This window comes from Lampetra planeri, chromosome 8 (genome assembly GCF_965212315.1).
Source record: "Lampetra planeri chromosome 8, kcLamPlan1.2.h2, whole genome shotgun sequence".
In the NCBI taxonomy this organism is placed as follows: Eukaryota; Metazoa; Chordata; class Hyperoartia; order Petromyzontiformes; family Petromyzontidae; genus Lampetra; species Lampetra planeri.
The window spans coordinates 5,780,520-5,793,394 of NC_136114.1; the positions used below are offsets into that span (position 1 = coordinate 5,780,520).

At 44.7% G+C, this 12,875-nt stretch overlaps 1 protein-coding gene across 2 annotated transcripts in view; it reads left to right on the plus strand.

Moving 5' to 3' along the window:
• The window catches only part of ARHGEF39 (Rho guanine nucleotide exchange factor 39), a 160,155-nt gene that overhangs the window by 33,342 nt on the left and 113,938 nt on the right, over positions 1-12,875 (plus strand). For both annotated transcript variants that reach the window (XM_078596774.1, XM_078596773.1), the window contains exons 4-6: positions 5,985-6,079; positions 6,714-6,834; positions 7,403-7,521. In XM_078596774.1, the coding sequence (XP_078452900.1) occupies positions 5,985-6,079; positions 6,714-6,834; positions 7,403-7,521 (335 nt within the window). The remainder of the gene's footprint in view (positions 1-5,984; positions 6,080-6,713; positions 6,835-7,402; positions 7,522-12,875) is intronic.

The window sequence follows — 12,875 nt, forward strand, 5'->3', positions numbered from 1 at the left end:
GTCATGTCCTGAGACAAAATCGCTGCCATCAGGAAACCGCCCACTTCGTGTCGGAGAAGGGCCCCGCAGGAAGACATCAGAACTTCTTCTGAAGCCACTTCAGTCAGCCTCTTATCCACTCTCAGGGCACACTTTTAAAATGCCATGCAAATTGTTCGCCGCATAACAATCAATTCAACGCTTTTCACGTCCATAGCTCACATTTATGAAATTAGTTACGAACCAACAGGGCCGCTCCTTTTGTTCGGTAACCATTGATAACTTTGACTCGGTCCACTGGAGGACCTGGATTAATACCGGACTGCTGCAGCATCTTGCCTTCTTTACCTCCTTCTGTCTCGTTAATCCCAGGGTTGTTGTGAAGTTGACACCTGATCACCACGGTTCTGCTCTTTTAGTGTTATCATCACCATCGTCTGGATATATCTTCTCCATTTAAACCATTGACATGTCATTCAAAGACCAATTTTACTCTCATGACCATCACCACGTGGATTGATTAATTTAATCGTACATATACCACGTTAAAATTTACGCCTTCGCTTGAAGGTGTGCAATTGAAACTCTGGTCCCGCACTTTGTCTTTATTGTGGTAAAAAAAGGGATGTCACGGAAGCTTTAAACCAAGTAGGCTTTTAATGCCTTTCAATGCAGTGCCCTGCCCCTGCCGCCTTGATACTACTGTGAGACGTCGACAGATGACCACAGCATTGACCCCTTCACCCCAGCTTGCCTTTTGAGGCTGGCTTGTGTAAGGTGGCTCTGTAAATGTGATGATGGTGTAGAGTGTGTGAGTGTGTGTGTGGCAGTGGGGAGCGCTAGTGTAGCGGTTAGCGCGCTGCGCTACGAACCCGGCGACTCCGAGTTTGATTTCTGCTCACAGCCAACGCCAGTGACGATTATCTGAATCGGTCATGGGCCTCCCCTAGGTCGACTCAGCCTCAAATGAGTACCTGGTGCGATGTGTGCTAAACATCGCCACAGGGGAGACAGGCAGCGAGGTGTGGTGTTGGTCACCCACCCCCTTGTGTGCCATGCTGGACTTCATAGTTGCTACTCGCTAACAGCACTTGCCCCAACAGTCTGTGCAGGCTATACGAGGATTTTTTTTTCTTTGTGACCTACCGAGAATCAGCTGTTCAAGTAGCAGGAGTGGCACACGGCAGTGCAACTCTCAGATCGTTGTGTGTGCAGCCTTCTCCGGAAGTATCGATGATTCCCACCACCTGTGGAAGACGTGTGTCATCTTTTGTACCCGAGGGGACTGCCCGCCACTAAGGATGATGATGATGATGATTTGCAAAGAGAGGACAAAGCCGATCGAGGCAAAAGAAAACAGTTAACGTCATTAATCTCGTTTAGGAGGTAGGAATATTTGGACCGATTCTAAGCAACAGATGCAATTGCCTGGAGAAGCAACGTGATAAAAATGGATCTCAACGTAATTAAAGGTGAAAGAACGTGTATCGTGATAGACTGTGCGCTCTGAGGACTGCGAAATTAAAGAGCAGACGGCAAAAGGAATATTAAGGCCACAAGATGGAATAAGTTTAAATTTGGTAAAACCATTGGATAGTAATGAGTCGGGGAGAACATGAACACCATTCAAGATATCATTGACAACGGCAGCAAAAAATTAGCCAAACAGGTCAACTCTATGATTATTACTACAGGAAACAAGCTGCACCATTGTTTCATACACCTAAATGTGACATTCCAACGTTTGGTCCTCCTGCTGACTGAACTGGAATCGGTTAATATGAAATGTGTTTTGAGGGAAAGCACGTAGTTTGCTCACAAATTAGTTGTGGCTGAGTGAAATTCACTGTTCTAGATTTGAAGTTTTCGTGACTGCAAGAATCGTGGATACCGAAAGGACACGCCTGTGTGTTTCACATACATGACTTTACCGAAAGAACCAAAGAGTATGAAATTCACTGTCTTACCGCGAACTTTGTCATTGTAACAATAACGCAAAAGTGTTTTTATTTTAAACTAAAAAGTGTCCTCTTATTAAATTGGACTAAATATTTTTAATAGAGGCTTTTGAGAGGCATTTCTAGAGCAAATTCTTTTCTTAATTGTTTAAGGAACAATTCTTAATTTTCCCCAAGGCTGCGTGACCTTGGTAATATTCTGCGATGTGGTAATATTTTTTTTCTTCCAAACTCTGAATACATTAGCACTGGCTTTTGTTTGGCTTAACAGCTTATGCCTTTTTAATTGGTGCTTCTTAATTATTAACAAATACTGTAATAAACAAAAACCTACTGCAGCTAATCATTCTGGTTCTAGAAAAACCTTGGGAAAGTTATTTGACGTTAATTTAAGTCGAGTAATTCTCTTGATAGATTAATAAACCGAATCGTTTTTTTTATGCAAAGGGAACCTTTCAGTCTTGGGAATAGCATTTATTGTTCCCCTAATCGGTTTTATGCCTAAGTAAGATGTTACGTTTTTTTAGCTTGCTTGTTTACTTTTAAATATTAGAAGTTTCTTAACCCATTATAAATTATTGGGAAAATGAGACGATCACAGTATAACTGGAGTTTTTTTTTTGCCCATGTAAGTGATTTATGGTACGGCGGTCGAGTGGTAGCGCAGTTGTTAGCGGTACTGCTATGTACCTGGTGACCTAAGTAAAATCCCCAGTCATGGCTAACAGCAGTGGCAAGTGATATCGGACCATGTTCTACTCCGACTGCCCGTCGCCACCCTCCCAGCATGGTCAAGTACACCGCGGAATCATAAAGCGCTCTAAGTTAATGTTTATTATTTTCATTGTTTATCCATATGGATGGCACTGTACGTACGTTGAACTTCTTTCGCACCGTACGTAGCCAAACGTGCTAATCGGAGGTGCGGGGGAAGGACCAATAAACCGAACACAAAAAGCAGTTGTGAATAAATGAGTTTTGAATCTAGGCGTGAAGGCACTGCGATTTGAGTGCTTAATTCATATTCAGAATGTTACTCAATCAAATCCTTGTGTAAATGGATCTACTGCCCCCCCCCCATCATAATGTGGGATTGCCATCACTGGTTCGGCATTACCATCAGAGATGAGCGTAGCCCCATTGTTCATTTGAGCAGGAAGACAATTTGACGGACGTGCCAAACCCATGGCCCCTCCCAGTGTCCAGCAGCACTCCGTCCTCCAGCCACGGCAACTGCTGGGCAGGCTCAGGAGCAGTGGATGCTGAGAATCACTGGATACGAACCGGATGCCTCCTGGATTTAACCGTCGCTTACGCACAGCACACACACATTCTGTTGGGTGATTCGGTTATCGCATGCCTGCTGACCAACATGGAAGATCGCAGGGGATACGCTGAGTGGTGCCGTGGTTGCGAGATGTTAAATACCTCACCTGGTATATAGGAGGCCACGGGTTCGATCCAGACCCTGACACCTGTATATGTGGAGTTTGCATATTTGTTTCCCAGAGTGTAGTTTGTGTTCAGATTTCACGTAAGTCTGAAGAAGTGCGAAGATCAAGGTGTGTGTGTGTGTGTGCGTGCACGTCAAAACTGTGCCATTGAGGAGCGATTGGGCTGACAGGATGGACGGAAGGGAGGGAGAGCAAATTTCGTAAAACATGACAGCAACACAGGCATGTGGGAAACCTCATGTCCGTGGTGTTTTGTTCACGCAATTTGCACAGAAGTATACAACAACAAAACGGACAAAATGTGCACGTGAATTTTCCGACAGGATTGTATTATGGGGGGTGCCACGGATGCTGTTGAGCAGGTAAGGGCAGCTTTAACCAAAAAAAAGAAGCCGACAATCATTGTCATGCTGGACTTCAATTTTCCAGGTATTGATTACCAGCTGATTGAATCTAGGACGTGATGGGGGTTAGGTTAGTAAGGAAGTGGGTATTTATGGAGACAATTTAGGACTTTTTTATGCTTTCATTATTTCTTTAAGCAATAGTGGCTGATGCAATGCTGTTTGTGCTGTTCGGCCTAAGAATTAAGGAGTTGCTGCCAAATTGACACGAGTCGCTTGTAAGAAAAACAAAATAGTTTGTATAACAACAGCAACCTTAGTTCGCCACTAAGTGCCAATGACATCCCCATGGCGCTGGTGCCAGGCTAGGTGCACAGCTTTCTCACAAATTTGATTGTGTTTGTGCCATCGTACTGTTAGATACCTTGCTGCATACATGAGAAAATCACATCGTATTGATAAACACCCGGGGAGAGAAATGCTTCATCTAATTAAATGTTTTATTCCAGCTACAAGACGGAATGTAATACGGTTTACATGGAGCGGTTTGCCTTGTGTGTAGAAATTGAATCATTATTGTATGTATGCTGAACTTCTTTCGCACCGTACATAGCCAACCGTTCTAATTGTCGTATTAATTATTATGTTAATATATCACGATGGCATACTTTTATATGGAAACTAGCATAAGTACCCGGCGTTGCCCGGGTGAAAAATATATTTCTTAATAACCTTACATATATACACAGATGGGCTGCTACCCCTGCCCCCCCCCCAGGCACGATCTCCTCGGCCGCTGTGCAGTAATATGTACGGCCTATAGTGTGGTGGGGTGTCGAGGCCTAGTACCGTGCAGAGCCTCCGGCCTCGCCTAGATTGCCCACTCGGCTGAGGCTGGGTACCGGGGCCGTTACCCCCCCCCCCCCTCCCGCGCTACAATAATACTGTCTAATCGCTATAATTTTATAATCTACCGACCCTATAATAGTAATTGCACACATTGTGGTGGGGGGGGGAGTGAAGAGGACGTGAAACTTTGATGAATTTACCTCAGAGTCGCGTGGTGGGTGTCGAGGCCTAGTACCGTGCAGAGCCTCCGGCCTCGCCTAGATTGCCCACCCGGCTGAGGCTGGGTACCGGGGCCGTTACCCCCCCCCCCCCCGCACTACAATAATACCGTGTAATCGCTATAATTGTATTATCTACCGACCCTATAATAGTAATTGCACACATTGGGGTGGGAGGGGAGTGAAGAGGACGTGAAACTTTGATGAATTTACCTCAGAGTCGCGTGTTAATGCGTGCGCATATTTTTAACGGGAATTAAAAATGGCGTCCACCCCGCAGCGAATGCGTCGCTACCCGTTGCCAGGGGCAACCGCCGTCCAATGAAACGGCGTATGGTCCGGCGACACACAGACACACACACAGACAGACAGACAGATTTGCGATTTTATATATATAGATTCTCAATTAGTCTTAATTCACTTTGAGCAGCATCCTCAAGAAGATGTTAGACCAGTGCTATGTTGAGTATAGACATAGGAAGAGACTCTTGCTACACTGCTGCATACTCACGGATTTGATCTTCTACATGCGAGACCTATGCATGATCTATCTGAACACGCAATCATGATTGAACAAAATCACTGTAAAAGAATGGCTGCATTCTATATAGCTGTATCTGAATCGAACAATCATCTTTATAATGCGCAATTCATACCACAGGGTCGCATAGGAGGAGAAGAGTCTTTAAAATAAAAACAGATAGAGCTGCAACCTACTTGCTGTTCTGCCATCCATTGCTGTTCTGCCATACGTACGTTGAAATTTTTTCGCACCGTACATAGTCAACCGTGCTAATCGGAGGTGATCGCCTATTAGCTCTGGCGAATTGCCCGATGATGCTGGATGCAATTACCAGCGAAACGTCGTACTCAAATTGTAAATGTTGTGGCTTCAACACACCGGTGGGCTAAAGCAGTGAACTATTTGTCTTTTGTCAACGTGACACATTTTTACTGATTGGCCGTGTCGGGTGGTGGAGGGTTACGACACATTTATAAATAACGCGATCTAAACCCAAAAATCGTTGATTATGAATAGCTCTGCATGTTGGGTGCCTCACATGGTGATGGATCGTGTGATCGACCAACCTCACATTTGTTTGCAGGTAGACGCCTTCTGGATACGTTTGAGTATATTGGTTATGAGCTGGTGCGCTTGTGTGTGTGTGTATATCTCTGTAGTATTTTGTAGATATCATGAATGCCAAAGGAACACTCCGCCAGGAAGTCAGAAATTCCATCTTCAGCACTGTCAAGGAAATCCATGCAGTGAACGGGTAAGAGATGGAACTTCACCGGTTGAATTTTTATTTACGTTTACAATGAATAATAAACTGTGGGGGTTTTTTTTCAATCGACACAATTCCCGCCATTAACGATGTATAATGTTGAAGAACTTAACAAATCCGTCAAAAAACACTCTGTCCACAAAGGAAAAATATATAATAGGTGACATCTCGGGCAATGACCATGCTTCACAGCACATAGGCCAGAGAGGTTGGAGTCCAAGTGTCTTATATTCTTTCAATTTTAAGGCCCCAGTATTATGGACGAATTTGTTGAGTTATTTTGTTGTTTGTGCTTTGTGCACCGCTGCTGCCGATCCGGTGTCACCAAACAACTCGTATAGACTGTCGGCAAAGAGCTGTATGTGAGCGGCTATTAGTGCCGGCACGACGTGCGAGGATGTAGCATGGCAATCGCCTTGTTCAACGACTCCCGCTCACACATTATTACTGTAGTCGTAACCTTTATTTAACCCACTGAGACGCATGAGACGTCATCGTCTCGTTTGACAACTTGAGAAGTTTGTGATGCGGTGCTGGCTTAGTTTGCCCATCATGTGCTGTACCACCCACTCGCTATGAGTAAATAATAAGTCGTGCCTTGTTGTTCCGTTTACATTTTCAGGACATTCCTCAGTCATTTGGAGAAAAGCAACTTTGGATTGGGTTTTGAGAGCTTTTCTCTCTACCTGTTTCTTTACACCAATTACATCGACAACTTGGAGACATCTTGCAAAGTGCTGCAGGTACGAGGCGGTTTTTTATGGGATATTACATTCCACGCTAGCACACACCGTAAGGCAGCAAAACAGAAAAAGATTCCCCGTGAAAGAAACCGTGCAGATCGTTGGTCCATTCGCTTTTGTATTCTGTAGCCTGGGTTTCACGCTCATTTACATTGCTACCATATTCATCGATTCACGATTGGAGAGAGCCCTGTGGAGAACATGGCTCTGGCTATGCTGCTACGTAGGGTTAAGATTTCCTCTCTAGGGCGACTCTCACTGCAATAGCTTATTCCCAGCATTTCACTCAGTAAATTCGGTTTGTTCTAGGAAAGCTTGAGTGTGTCTTTGGCTTTTCACCAATATAGATGTATTCGTTTAGTGAAGGCTCATTGAGTGTCGAGGGTTCTTTCAAGTGGTTCCAGTTTAGTTTTTTTATTTTGTTTTCCTGCTGGAGAGAGAAACAGGAGCACTTGGAGAACTTAACCACTGGTGTGTCAGGAAGGACGGTTCAACTTAGCGCGGAGGGCAAGCCAGCAGCCCCCACGTGCCACTACTGCACGTGCAACGGTGCTGTTTGCTCTTGCAGGTGCAGCTAAAGAAAAGCAAGGAGTTTGCTCGCTTCAAGAAGCTCCAGGAATCGCGACCCGATTTCCAGGGCCTCACCCTGGAGCAGCTGCTCCCACTGCCAGCCCAGCGCCTTGTGCAGTGAGTGACGGCCCACAACCCCCTCATGTCTCGTCTACGCTTGTCCACTCCGCCGATGATCAAGGGTTGGTGGCAGTTTGGCTAGATTCGCTTTTTTCTTTATTTCTTTCTTTATTTTTTGCACGATCCGTGGAATGTTGTTTTGTCAGCCACGTGCCTTTGCATGTGTCAAGGGCATTTAAGCATACAATATTATATACACACACTTCATGTTTGTATGTTTTGTATGGATGTCATATGTGTGTGTGTGTATGTATGTATGTAGAGGAGAGATTTATTAGCGGTTTAGCGCACTGTGCCACAATGTCAGGGATCTGAATTTGAGCTGGATGAGTACGGCGGCACCTTGGAGTGAGACGTCCTTTGGCGAGGATGTTAAGCATGCTGTGCCACCTGCTTAACGAAGTTAAACATCCTGTCCTATGTGTAATATTGGCTCTTGTCCCACAATTAACAATCGTAGAATTAGCTTATTTTATAAATTGTATTTATAGTTTTTCAAATGAGCTCTCTGCACTTTGAAAAGTTTCCTTTTTTGTTAGTGTATTTGCACGGTGACAACATATTCGTCAAATAAAAAATGTGGACTTATATTTGCTATTTTGTAAATATTACAGATTTTTTTAATTAAGATATAGCGTATTTAAATTACCATAATGCTTTATAATTCGCGTCTGCATTGCAATTATTCATTGCAATTACATACTCCTATTTATCGCATTGTTGAACATTAACATTTAAACAAAATTATTACGTGTGGGCTTATTAATAAAATGTGGGTATTTGTCACATTTAATAATCAATTATGCAGTCAGTTTGCAATCTGTTAATGAAGTTACTTCATTGGACAATTTCACAGCTGGACACTTTTCATTTAAAATGCATTGCCTATTTGATTATAGAGTCCAAATTCAGTGTTTTCATCAGAAAGGAGCTCACTGTGTTGATTCTAGTGCACATTAATGAGCAAATGTGCCTGTTTTTCACACGTATATTTACGTGGCCATCGCGCGCGCGCACACACCCGCCATCGTTCCAATCGTTCCAATCTCCGCATTCGGAAATGAACTGCTTTACACGGGCTCGCAAAATTAGCGCATTTTAAAAATGCGCCCGGCAGTCACCGACACAAGCCAATCCCCACAGCCCTGCACTGCTTGGCGAGCCAAAGAAAGTTACGGTCTCCCTTTTGTTCTTCGCGGTAATCAAGCAAAAGCAGGTAATGGCTTTCAAATAGCTAATTACTTTGGCCGGCCTCATTCGTGTCCAATATCGGTGTCCTTGAATGAGGTCAGCCACGGTGTTCGTTAAGCCCGTAGTTTATCTGCCTCGTGTCGATGCTGCCCGTCTTGGCGACGCGACCTTGAGGCTGTCAGTCTGTCGATAAGCGATCGCCCCCCCGCGGGGCTCGCCCGCAGGTAGCTTGACAGCGCCCTCCACCTAATTAATCTCGGAGGTAACGGACTGGCGGAGAACGGCGGGGCGGCCGCCGCCATATGTCGCGTCCGCGGGCCGTCTGCCGCGGGGAGGGCCCCGCTCGGCGGTAGTCGCCGACCGGGGGCAAAAGTGCGGCTTCGGCTCGGTTCGAACCCGCCCGGCTGAGATACGGGGGCAGATGCCGGCCCTACCGTCGCTGCTGATGCTCTCGCTGCTGTTGCTGCTGTCAGGCAGGCTGGGCTGCTAGATCAGTCTGCCACAGTCGGATGCACTTCTCTCTGGGTGAGCGTCACCGCAGTGGTGTTATTATTATTTTTGTGATAAATGAACGGACGTTTGAAAGTCGGACACACCTGGGTGCTCCGGTGCCCCCAAAGTGATTCACCACGGGTGGTGAGGGTGATTTTCTTTTGGGGGGGGGGTGGAGAGGCGTGTTTGGTAGGAGTGGGAGGGTCGCGTCTGTCAAGTTAGCGCTGTGCGTTCGAGTACGCTTACACCTGGCTGACGTCCTCAAAGTCATCGCGCGCTGCCACGGCCAGCAGAATCGCTCAGGACACCGCGTGACCCCAACCCAGTTACGAGCCATGCTTCGCCTACCTCGTGTCCAATCACGCAATGCCCTTCTTAGATTGACCTAAAAAAAACTAATTCTAGACGCAATTAAAAATATATATAAATTTGCATAAAGCCCTCAATTAAAGTTGTAAAGGAATCAATGTTTTAAAAATGGAAACCAATTATTTATGGGAAGAGCGGTAAAGGATATGAGTTTATAAAATTTGCCTGTCATGCATGTCAGTTAATACATTTTTGAATAAACATATTAATTAAAACGTATGGTCTATTACATGAAAAATTCTAAATCAAACATCGACATTTTAACAGTAACACAAGGCTGCATTTCTGTTCGTGATATTTGTATTATTTTTACTGTGTGTATAGAATATGTAAATGTGTGTGTGTGTGTGTGTGTATTTATATCCATTGCGCAAATGAATACCGCTTCATGGCAAGTCGACTGTGCCCGTCCTCTGGAAAGAATGATGTTTGCCCTGGTAACGTGGAATTTCTACCAGTAGACCAGGGCCATCAACGGAATTGACTAAACCCTCCCAAGCTGTCTTGGACGTGGACGTACTTTGACTTTTTGACCGGTGTACGTATTGTATCGCGTGTCTACATTGAAGGACATGGCAATAAACAACACGGGCATTGTGTTTCGTAACACGATCGTTTCGAGCACCGGTCCTGCAAAACTTCCACTCGCCTGCGTGGCCGCTTGCACCAAAGCACAATCGAACAAATAAATGGAAGCGCGATATTCTATAATCCCTGGAATCCCCTTCTCGCAGCCCCTTTGCCGTACGACGGTTTGGCGAGCTGTGTGGCCAGTGTCGCAGACATCACGGGCCGACTTAAGCCGTCCCCAGGGAGTGAGAGGGGTCGTTCCCACCCGTGTGCCCAAGGGAACACTCTGCACTTGGGAAGGTCAACAAAACTGCGAGCTGCGCGCACGATAAAAAGTCTCGTCACGCACCTAATTGCATTTGATAATCAGCGAATTAGTGAATTAGCGTCTGCCGCCGCTGCCTCCATGTATATTAATTAGGGCGATGCGTGGAAACATTACGGAGTTCTCTCCGATCGAGCAAAGTGCCCCTGCTGTCAGTGTTAAAAGAAATTCGCCATAAAGGCACTAACATGTGACATCGGCAGCTGGAAGCAGAGACGGGCGCAGCAATTTTAGACGCTTGCATATTCATAAATAAAAAAGTCTTTCTCCGCTGTTTACATTTTATGGGTGGACATGATGGGCACTTTTAAGGTCAATCAAAGGCGTGCATCATGGTTTTTTTTGTTGCAACTTTATAAAAAGAATTTTTTACATGCTGCCGAGACTTAATGCTGGGAAGTGAAAATGAAGAGTTATTGCCATGGTAATGTTTTCGGACTATTTAATTACATTTATTAAAAAGTGATTATTAAGATGCATATTTATTGGGCAATAGGATATTACGGGCAGGCCTTTTTTTTATCAGCAGTGGTATCGGTGTTTGTGCACTGCGCTACATTCCCATTGAACCAAGTTCAGGGTGTTGGCTGTGCACATCGGTGGTGTGTGCGCTATCCGAATCGGTCCGTAAACTTTTCCTAGGTTGACTCAGCCTTAAGTGAGCACCTTTTGCAGTGTATGAACATCATTGGCACTTGGGAGAGAAAGGCAGGCTGTGCATGGTTTCTGTGCTGGCCTTAATAGATGCTTGTTGCCAGTAAGATACAAATAGGGGGGTCTTATGCGTCTCAGATTATCACGGTTGGCTACGTATGGCGCGAAAGAAGTTCATCATACGTAACATTTATATATTTTCGTTATATAGATAAATATACTTAATTTAATACAGTCTTCAATAGCATTTTGTAGTTTATTGTGATGTTTTATAAACCCCCTCTGCTGTCTGCCCGGCAGTGAAGTACATCACAGTTATTTGATTGACAGGACGTCTGAGTAGCGTGGAAGTTGGCTAAATATCCGATAGCGGAGGCTCTCACGTCCGCTGTGGCGTGAGCAAGGAATTGCAGGGCCGCACCTTTCACATTTTTGGCAGCCACTATTTGGATGTCTTAGCAGTGGGTAGGTATGCTCCTATCTGGATGTTATTCAAGGGATGGCAATGTCCTCCTTCTTGAGCATGTAGCAATAATGGCCACCTTGCAATGGCCGCTTAGAAGTTCGGATTGTTAGCGTTGAAGACGGCGAGCAAAATAATTGCATATGAACTCGAAATGTACAAAACGAGCTGGATTTGCAGCCGCCCGTCGTGCTGTTTGTCATCTTGCCAATTGTGAGTATTGGTCACACAGCTCTCTGTTTGTTCCATAATAATTCACGGAGAGCACCGCAATGTCTGCCACATGCAGCTCTTATCTCAGGAGCAGATGATTGTTTGCAACAACAAAAAACCCACTATTAAAGTTGCACTTGGAATTGGAATAAATAAAGCGTGAATGCAGTATGTGTCACAGTTTTGTATGTGCATACAGGTGCTAATATAAATGCGCGTGCAGGCATAGTTATTGAGGATTAAGTGCCCAATCAAGTGTGCCATTTGGATACAAATGTTTGTAATGCAGTTAGATTATCTGATAGGTCTGCTAGCGAAGAAGGATGTCAACATATCTTTATATCGACAGACATAACTACAACATTGTAATGTTTGGGCTAGTTTTGGTTAAACTCGAACAAAGCAGCCGCAAAACAAGATAAGTTTTTGTTCCACGTGTATAGTTGCATGTATGTTGAATTTCTTTCGCACCGTACGTAGCCAACGGTGCGAATTTGAGGTGTGTGGGGGGTGGGACAACAAACTGTTCACAAAAAGCAGTGAACTCTGGAATACAGGTCCTTGGCATGTAGGGGAAGCCAGGTCTTTCGTGCCAATTTAGGATCGATCACGTAAAAAAAAGTCCGTGCGGTATCTGGTTGGCTGCACATAACGCGGTACCTATTTTATTGACCCAGGCAGATGATGGGCTGCATTGGGCCCAAACTGCAGTTTTTCAACTGCCAACTGCCCGATTGTGAATTGCGTGCCATTAACTACGATGCCACTTGGCCGGTTGTACAAACAGAAGTAATATCATAAATCTGTATTAGCATACCAATTGTCATGAAACAAACATGCCTTGACTACTTTTGTGTAAGTATTCAGCATGTAAATTTGGGAAATAAAAGTTTAGTATTCACGGATGCCCTTTTGTCTTATCCAAGGCAAGCAGTCTTTTTTTTTTTACCGACGATGTCATGTGATTCTCATCAAATTAAAATGCAAATGCATGATTGAAGCGATAGTCTGTGGTGTGGTTACACTTGATTGACTGATATTCAAGCAATTTATAAGCAAACACATCAGCTTTCA